The sequence below is a fragment of the Borostomias antarcticus genome (assembly GCF_949987555.1).
Source record: "Borostomias antarcticus genome assembly, chromosome: 10".
NCBI lineage: Eukaryota > Metazoa > Chordata > Actinopteri > Stomiiformes > Stomiidae > Borostomias > Borostomias antarcticus.
Genome location: NC_140243.1, coordinates 10378471 through 10387429, shown reverse-complemented (window position 1 = coordinate 10387429; position 8959 = coordinate 10378471). Strand labels below are relative to the sequence as shown.

General features: G+C 42.7%; 2 protein-coding genes across 2 annotated transcripts; both read right to left on the bottom strand.

Moving 5' to 3' along the window:
* Positions 1–1068: 1068 nt before the first annotated feature.
* On the bottom strand, positions 1069–6142 carry tmem165 (transmembrane protein 165). The gene is made up of 6 exons (XM_084445172.1): positions 5891–6142; positions 5123–5348; positions 4528–4703; positions 3277–3453; positions 2692–2797; positions 1069–2606 (listed from the first exon to the last, which is right to left on the bottom strand). The coding sequence occupies exons 1-6, from the start codon at positions 6041–6043 to the stop codon at positions 2530–2532; spliced, it is 915 nt and encodes a 304-aa protein (XP_084301298.1). The 5' UTR covers positions 6044–6142; the 3' UTR covers positions 1069–2529.
* Positions 6143–6595: 453 nt separating this feature from the next.
* Positions 6596–8189, bottom strand: srd5a3 (steroid 5 alpha-reductase 3). Its single transcript, XM_084444122.1, has 5 exons — positions 8061–8189; positions 7771–7925; positions 7449–7640; positions 7224–7355; positions 6596–7064 (listed from the first exon to the last, which is right to left on the bottom strand). Exons 2-5 carry the CDS (start codon positions 7856–7858, stop codon positions 6805–6807), a joined length of 672 nt encoding a protein of 223 aa, XP_084300248.1. The 5' UTR covers positions 7859–7925; positions 8061–8189; the 3' UTR covers positions 6596–6804.
* Between the last annotated feature and the right edge of the window lie 770 nt (positions 8190–8959).

Sequence of the window (8959 nt, the reverse complement as noted above, 5' to 3'; positions counted from 1 at the left end):
AAATGTTGTGTGATCTTGCGTGCAGAAATACTTATTTTAAAGACCACTCTTTTATTTAAGTGTCTATTTAGGCTTCTACATATTGTGTAGCCTTAAAGTCGATACGTAAAAACAGACACATATGCCAGAGGTGGGTGGGGATTAGATGAGGGAAACTGTTTTTTTTTTCCACAATGAGAAGGTTGGGAATATGAACGCCCCCTCATTCAGACCCACTGAAATGTGTCCACATTCACAGGTGATGATCTCGTTTTTTTTTCACGATGAAGAGGGCTTGTAGAAAATTTACAGTACAGTATGTGGTTCAGAACACATTTGAAGATAAGGTGTAATGTGGCTTAATCATGTTCAACTTTTTGTAACACCCACTACCCAGGTTGGAAGGCCCAATATCAAAGCCGATAGGAAAACATGTTAAATGTTCTGTAGTTCTGATGTATTCTAGAAGTTCTGAATGTCTATCAGCGTTCTCTCTCATTTAATCTTTGTACGTGTGGCGTTCTTGGCAGAACACTTGTCCGGCTCATGAAATTGATCTGATCAGTACACTTTGCACACACTGTAAAATGATGTTATGATATTCACATTCTCCATGGTCAAAGTCAGATCCAGGTGGTTAATGGATACGAGGGCTACGGTTAATGATCAGCTGTTCACGACATGGCAAATTCAATGGGACTTCAGTGAATGCTATGGCAATGGGGTTCTTTGGAGCCAAACAACAAATTGACAGAACAGACATTCCATTCATAGAAATGCTTTGTGACAAGTGTGGGGAAGTTGTTTGTTTTTTGCCCAAGATTGAGGACAGAGACAATTGTGGTAAAGAAGAACACAGGCACATTCAGATGGCTTTGTATTAGCAGTGCTGTAATCTCACTGCAAGGAGTGTGCTGTCATGAAACTATTACCAGACCATTCTTACATGAACTAAAACAATAACGAAACCATTTGAAGCAAACACAACTGTTTGGTCCCCTTACTCAAATTTGAAAATAAAAAAATACAGTGAAATTATGAAAAAAAAAAGTTTGCATGAATTTATCACAATCAAAGTAGCCTGATAACAAGGATAGCAAAAGGTCACATCTTTACCATGGATAGGTGGGTAACATATGTACCGACATTTAAGCTACTAAAACAATTCTGGTCTGTATTCCAGGAAAATCCCTTTCAGTGCACACATTGTATATTCTACTACAGTGCATCACAAGATACAGTCTGAATTCTACAGTAAGTAAACAGTCGGTGCGTGAGAGCTTTTATTGAGCATTTACAAGGCAGGCTTTACAATACATCTGTATCACAAACAGCATTTAGGGCTGTCTCACCTCAGGGCACAACCTGTCAAATATTGACAATGTAGAATTACCCTGTGCACGTTTTAAAAATATATCCACTCCTTGTCTACAGTACTTATGCTAAAAACTATGCAAAACAAACTGAAAAAAAACTGTGCTCAATAGTTGTAAAATAAATACACACCCAGTTTGTTAGGTGGACTTAGTGGCTCAGGTTTGTTTGTTGTTAAGTTTAAGACGCTCTCCTTTTATGTAGGCAGTGAAATTTAAGAGGAAAGTAACAACAGATGTATTCCAGGCAATGAATTGTAGGAGGAAAAGAATAACCGATTCATTCCATGATTTCTACACCCGTTCCTCTGAGGTAGCCTGACTCTCAGACTGAATTGCATTTCGTTTCACTCAATTCAAAAATTCAGATTCAGGGGCTGGGGCCAGGCTACCTCTGAGGGGGCGTAGAGTTCTGAATGGCAGGCAGGTGACAGCCGGGATGGAGGGGGGTGATCTGTACCCCTCTCCCCTGCTGCAGAGGCCTGAATGTGGACAATACTGTCTGGGTTACTGCTGCTCCGACAACCCCTCAATAGAACAGTTTATTTCGCTGTAACAGGATATCAACAAAACCTCTTCACCAATCCACCTGGAGTTAGGTTGGCCAGGGTTCGGTCAGGGTTCACTAGAGTGGGTTTCTGGTGCTATGACAGCAACATCAACAAAACCCCTACACCAATCCACCTAGAGATGGGTTGGCCAGGGTCCATTAGAGTGAATTCATGGTGCAGTGACAGCAAAGCTGCTATTATGAGGGTCCAGGAAGGAACAACGATGCCTGGCCAAGGATCAGAGAGACTGGAATAGAGAGTTCCAGTAACCCCAACACTGCCCTCCACCATTGGACAGCCCTGAGGTCAGCATGAAGCCAGCAGGGGGGGTGGTGAGCTCTCAAGCACACATGTAACCAAGGATGAAGGAAATGAAAAGTTAATAATATGACCCAGTACTAAAGGGCATATGAATTAGGAAGAGGTAAGTCCCGCTCTGTGTGTAAGCCACAAAACCTAGACTGGTGAGGGGCCACAGACTCAGACAAGATGGTAGCATTCAGACACACACACACACGGCCAAACATCTCTAACACACACACGCACGCACACACAGTCAATGCAGCCTCTCTAAATCAACATAGTTGAGCTTTACAGGTATGTACAGAATGAGAGATGAAGTCATTTCAGAATCCAGCATCTGGCTTGATGAACAGGGCAGAGAAGGCAAAGGCCAGGAAGACTATTCCACCGATGATTGTAACTGGGGAACAAACAAAACAGCGTCAGTAAATGTATGCAAATTATATGCTGACAGAAAATGACACGGAATGGAGGAAAGGTCGCACCAGTCCTAACAGATATCCTCTGTGCAATCATCCTTCCTCCAACCACCGCCAGTCCTGTGCACATACAGTGACCCAGAGTGCCGCCCACTGCCACTCCAAGAGGATCCTGAAACACAAATAGGCTTATGATGTGACATGATTCTTTTTCGTCCAACGCAGTGGCACAACACTGACTTAAACATGACAAAGAGTCAAAAGTGAATCTTTAGTTGCCCTCACTAAAACATTATTGGGATATCAGTGCTTTGTAGCCATATCATCTTAATTTAACACCAGTTAACAGTGTACGTATATAAAGCGTGTACATAATCCATCCATACCAGTATCTTTATCCTTATATTGTATAGATTTGTATTATTTTGTGTAATTTGTAAATTGTGTATTTGTAATTATCTGTAATGAGCACATCAGGGAACCGGCAGCAACATTTCAGATTGTGATTGTACAACTGTACGTTACGTGACAAATAAAAGCTGAATATGAATCAAAGAGGTCACAAGTAGGACTGGCAGACCCATTGAGCATCAGTAAATCTCTTGGGGAGTGCAATGCTCCAAGCCTAGAGTGTTTCCTATCCAAACCGACCTCGCGGGCAGCCAGGATGATGGTGGTGAGCTGAGAGCGGTCCCCCCACTCTGCCAGAAAGGTGAGAGTCAAGGCCTGCAAGAATATGGGCGAGATGATGCTGTGCCACCTGCCCTGTGGCACGGTGCTGCCCGCCTCCACATCCGGCAACCCGTTCGCCAGCTTGGACCTCTGGAGCTGAAGGACGACACACGCAGTTAAAACACCCACATCCATCGATGTGTTTGCAGTGAGCTCATTTACATGTGAGCGTGAGCATGCTCAGTCCGCACCTTGTGGAAGTTAAAGCAGTGGAAGTTAAAGAAATGTTGTTTATGCTTGCTTCATTTAAGGACAGGTTCTGAATTTAGCATTATAAGCCATGTTATAAGGTTATGTATGATCATACTGTACACAACGGCCGATATCAAAGTTGCGTCAAACTGTGCACTCTCGAGGTATAGCCCGTCGCTGCTAACACACTCAATGGATCCATAGGTGCATCTACAAAATCCCTCAAAAACACCATAAACTCTTGTTTTCAAAGACAGGAAACTCACCGAGTGTCACTGGTGTCCGTTGATGTTCTAACAAAAAAAATGCCACAATGTTTGCTTCCGATCTGGTTTTATTTGGATTGGATTTTATTTGGATATACTAGGATTGCTTTGCAGCTAGTATTTCATTGATAGTGTTAGGTAGAAGTGTTTGTTGATCAAAACAAATATGGAACACAGATGAATCTAAACATCTCTGGCTTTGTTGTCAATACAAATCAATGGATATAATATGATCAATAAAACCCGATCGGAAGCATACTTTGTGGCAATCTTTTTGCCAGAACATCAACAGACACCAGTGACCACTCGAGAGTCTCCAGAGTGCACCGTTTGACAAAACGTTGATATCGGCCGTTGTAATGGTCGTAAATAACCTTATAACATGGCTTATAATGCTTAATTCCGAACCTGTCCTTAAAGGATTACATATTGCTCTCGCTTACTTTTAAATAAAGTACATAAAGTACATATGGTTGTATAGCAGTCAGGGATGAGTTATGTTTGTGCTCCAGCTACTGTCTCTTCTGCGGTATTGTGGCCTGTATGAAGGACTCCCTTTTTTCTTCTTCTGAAGGAACCAAAACAAGAAAAGCTCATTTCCTGATTTGTTGAATCATTTTGTACCAATCATGAATCAGCGTTTCTGACTTTGTCGTATCTGACTGATTAATTTCTTCAATGATCTCAGGATTGGATTTATTTCTTCGCCAACCTCCTCGTCCTTCTTCTTGATCTCGGCCTGCACCTCCTCCAGCTCTTCCTGGCCCTCGTCCGGACTCATCCTCAGACCCTCCCTGAGCATGCGTACGCCAAAGATGGCGAACAGGGCTGTGGAGATGTAGTAGGTGTAGATCCTGGGGATGATGGTGGTGGCATAGCCAAACAGCACTGGCAGAATCATAAAAGCAGAGAAAGACAGTTTGAGAGAGAGAGAGAGAGATAGAGAGAGAGAGAGAGAGAGAGAGAGAGAGAGAGAGAGAGAGAGAGAGAGAGAGAGGAAGGCATCAGCGAGGCAGTAGTATACAGCAACAGGCTGAGCAAGGCTAAACGTCTAGACAAGGATGCATCGCGAGATCAGGATGGTCTCAAGAGGCTAATATCTATCTATCTATTATAGTATTTTTTCATTTTCAATTTTTTTCCTGACACCCAATCGGTTACAGACTCTGGCACCCAAGGACATTAACATAGGGCTACTTGGGTAAAACTACTAACTCAAAAAAGTACAAGTACACAGAAAAGCTACTTAATTACTGTAACGAGAGTAAGCTAGCTACTTCCACCTCTCGTTCATCAAATCCGCTAACCTGAGAGACAGGTCATGAAGCCCAGAGCCAGCATAGCCCCTGTCAACACGGTGAGGCGGTTGTAGCGCATGGCCATGATGGCAGCAATGAAGAAGGTCTTGTCTCCCAGCTCAGAGACGATGATGACGGAGATGGATGCCACAAACGCATGAATGAAGCCCAGGTTCCCTTTGCCTGGGTCATCATCACTTACAGCTGGGCCTATGGGGTGGGCAGTGGAGGCTTTCTGTAGCGAGAGAAAACAGGCATGTTAGCTACGTTAGCTAGTTATAGTCTGGCTGTGCTTCATTGTTTGGACTAGCTAGCTCTCTGCATCCACAGGTTAGCAAACTACATCATAAGCAGAGCGTGCAAAAACGTGGATCAACTGTAATGTCTCCGTTAGCTCGAGCAGGGAGCTCGCGAGTCTGGCTAAGTGTAGCTCGTGAACCTGTTTTAGTAGTCTCTAGCAGATGAGCACAACTCAGAACCAGAAAGACAAGAAAAGAAAAGCCAACGCTGTATTTCATCATCAGAGCATAATGCCAAGTTCCACAACCCAGCTAGCTACGTCAAACTGACCAGAGTAACTGATATCAGGTCACACTGACCAGAATAACGTTACCTGATATCCTGTCCTCCCGACAATGTTGCTAACGAACTAGCTCTAGCTGGCATTATTGATGTTAACGTTACCATTTGTTAGCCATTAAGCTAGCTATCACGTTTGCTCAAAAAGGGTACATATTGTTTTTGTAATTACAAGACCGAACCAATATCATAATTTACCTCTTGTGGCAATGGATCTTGGGCAGATTTGTGCTCCTCCGGACTGCCAGCAACACCGACTGATAACAACACAACGGCTAACAGAGCAGTCTGCAAGACACATCTCACACTTCTGTCAGCCCGGCTATCCCTTCCGCAGACCAGGAGAGGCATTTCAACAAGACAAAAAAGGCTCAAATAGATCCGTGTTTAGATAGTTTTCGGGACTCTGATGGTTTGATGGTATTGATAGCTGCACACTGTGAAGCTAGTTCATGGTATCTTTTTCTTCCGAGTAGAGCAAGTTGTTGATAACATGCTGCTCAAAAAAGGAAGTCATACATATTTGTGATTGGGTCGTCGACAGAAAGACGCTTTAGAAAATACTCTGACGTGGCAACGTATCTGGCTGTAATTGGTTACTTTAACGGTGTATCATGTTTTGTCATGGAAAAAGTGCTAGTTTGGTAGCGCTGCAGACAGAAGATGAAAAGGTAGTTTGTTTTTAGCAAAAGAAGCAGCGGATTATGATCATAAGATTGTGGGTGACAATAACCTTTTTTGGTACACCAAAAATAACCATCCTATAATACGCTCTCAATTGCAAATTGTAACAAAAAATACCGTACCATGAATAATGAATGAATTCATGCTTTATTCATGCAATTCGTATGTGGAACTCAAGACACCTCAATCACATGACATGGTAGATCAGCACAGGCATGATAACAGTTCAGTAACAAGCAGAGCAGTGTCTATTATAGGCCTACAGATCTTTACAGGTGCTCTGTGCAGATGAGTACACAAGTTATCCTGTTTGTTTTGCTGCTGCAATGCTGTTTTGCAATCTCTGTTCATACATATTGTGTGTTAGTTACAAAATTGGATTATCCATTCTTGCAAAATATGTACAAAAAAAACAGCAACATCTACTGTCACAATACAAAGGGTATCAATGCTTTGCGATACCGTGGGTAAGACTTAAATTTGCTCCTGTAAAACTCCTGACAGAGCTGGGCGGCCAGCGCCTGGTTGCAAAGCACGTAGAAGACAACAAGCCACCAGGTGAGAGAGTGACCTCCAGATATGACACTCAGAGACACATAGATCAGAAGCTCTGCAAAGTAATGTGGACAGGAGACCAGCTCGAACCAGCCTCCACTCGGCACTCTGTGGGCCAGAGTCTCTACTGCACCTGCACCTCAAACAGAGCAATGAGATAATCATGACAAATATATTTTTACCAATACAATTTATTTTTTACTTTACATAAAACAACAACTAAATAACAGCATAAATATGCTCAAATGTTTTGTGTATGAGTATGGTCTCTCTGAGCTCACTGTGATCTTACCTGAGGCCCCTGTGCGTAGCCTGGCCAGTAGGACAAGAGAGTGGTGCTGGAGCACAGAGGCACAGCTGAACAGCACAGCTCCAGAAACATGCTGCCACCCCAGCTGAGAGTGGAATGGAAGTGTAGGGGTCACTGTGAAAACCATACCCCAGAAAATTAAAGACTATCAAATACAACTGAGCATCGTTACTACACCTACTTAACATGTCACAGTTTAAACCTCACCTTTTCCTTCAGTAATATAATCAGGACAAAGGACTGTCAATCCCAGTAAAATGTAGTATCCTAAGCCAAATGCATACTGAACTATATTAATGACTCCATCAGAGAACACACTGACAAACAGGCACTCCAGCAGTCTCCTAAGGCAATGGACCCATAGCAGCACCTGCACCAGCACAGATGTCACCTGTGGAACTGGAGAGGAGACACAACATCAACATTATGTAAATAATGAGAAGGAAATTATCTTACTATTCCAACAACTGGCGCAACTAGCAGACACATGCATCTCTGTGGAGAGAACAGGGGAGTTCAGTTTAGCTACCTTGCTTGACAGCCTCTGGTGGTAATCCCGTCAGAAAGCCCAGTGTGTCAGTCAACCATGATGGGTATGGTAGACCCCATAGTATCATACGCAGTGACAGAACACAAAGTAATCCATTCCAAACGATAGAGACTGCATAGAAGTGCCAGAACCACCTGTCGAGAATGAAGAAGCAGAGGTCATATGAGATTACCAGTTCAACGATAAACAACAACAGCTGATAGCTCACCACGTGTGGTTTATTGCAGTAAATTACAAGGCAGGCCTACACGGTTAGGTAGCTTTTTCACCTTTTTGGGACATTGAACACATTCAGCCAGTCGTCTCGTTTTTGTTGCTTAGTTTTACCGTATCGGATTAGATTTTGGAATAAAATATTTACGTGAGATATCTGAAATTCAGCATTCAGGTGAATTGAAATTCTGTTTATTAAAAAGGCCAAAATAAAGCACAATCCTAAAGATAACCAGGTCGCATCAATTACATTCAATCCTAACAGCATTTTCCCTCTCAACACTGGCTGGTTCAGCAGATAAAAATGTCCGTTGAGAAACAGAACCGGAACTATCGCGTTCCACAAGGTTATCTTAAACAGGGCTTGTAGCAAACAGAATTTGAGAGAGACATGCGATTTAGGATTTCCAAATAATGCTATTTTGGAATCCTAAAATGTAGAGGAGTCATAGATAGATAACTTTATATCTATTCCTCGGCTTAAAAGTTGTGTTGCTATCTCATGAGGACAGCAGCAGATGGCAGCATTATCAGAATGGCAGTGCACTGAGTGCCAAAATGCCCAGCTCCATGAAAATACCACTAGAGGAATTAGAGCACACACGCACGCACGTGCACACACACACACACACACACACACACACACACACACACACACACACACACACACACACACTCACACAGTGATAGGTTTGCCGGACTTATACATTTAAATATTGTACTCTGGTATTGACGGCATTTATTGTTCTATTTTCAAGAAATGTTGATCTAAATGTTCTATCTAAAACAATATCTGCTGCCACCTGCTGTTTGTTTAACACTGTGAGAGGAACAAAAACTGCTCCTTGTAGACATTTTGGGGTGTCAACACAGAGTTGAGCTGGTTTACTGTACCTTGATTTTTACTTGACAACCCACATGAACAGGGGAGGAATTACTGATACGTGTGTTCACA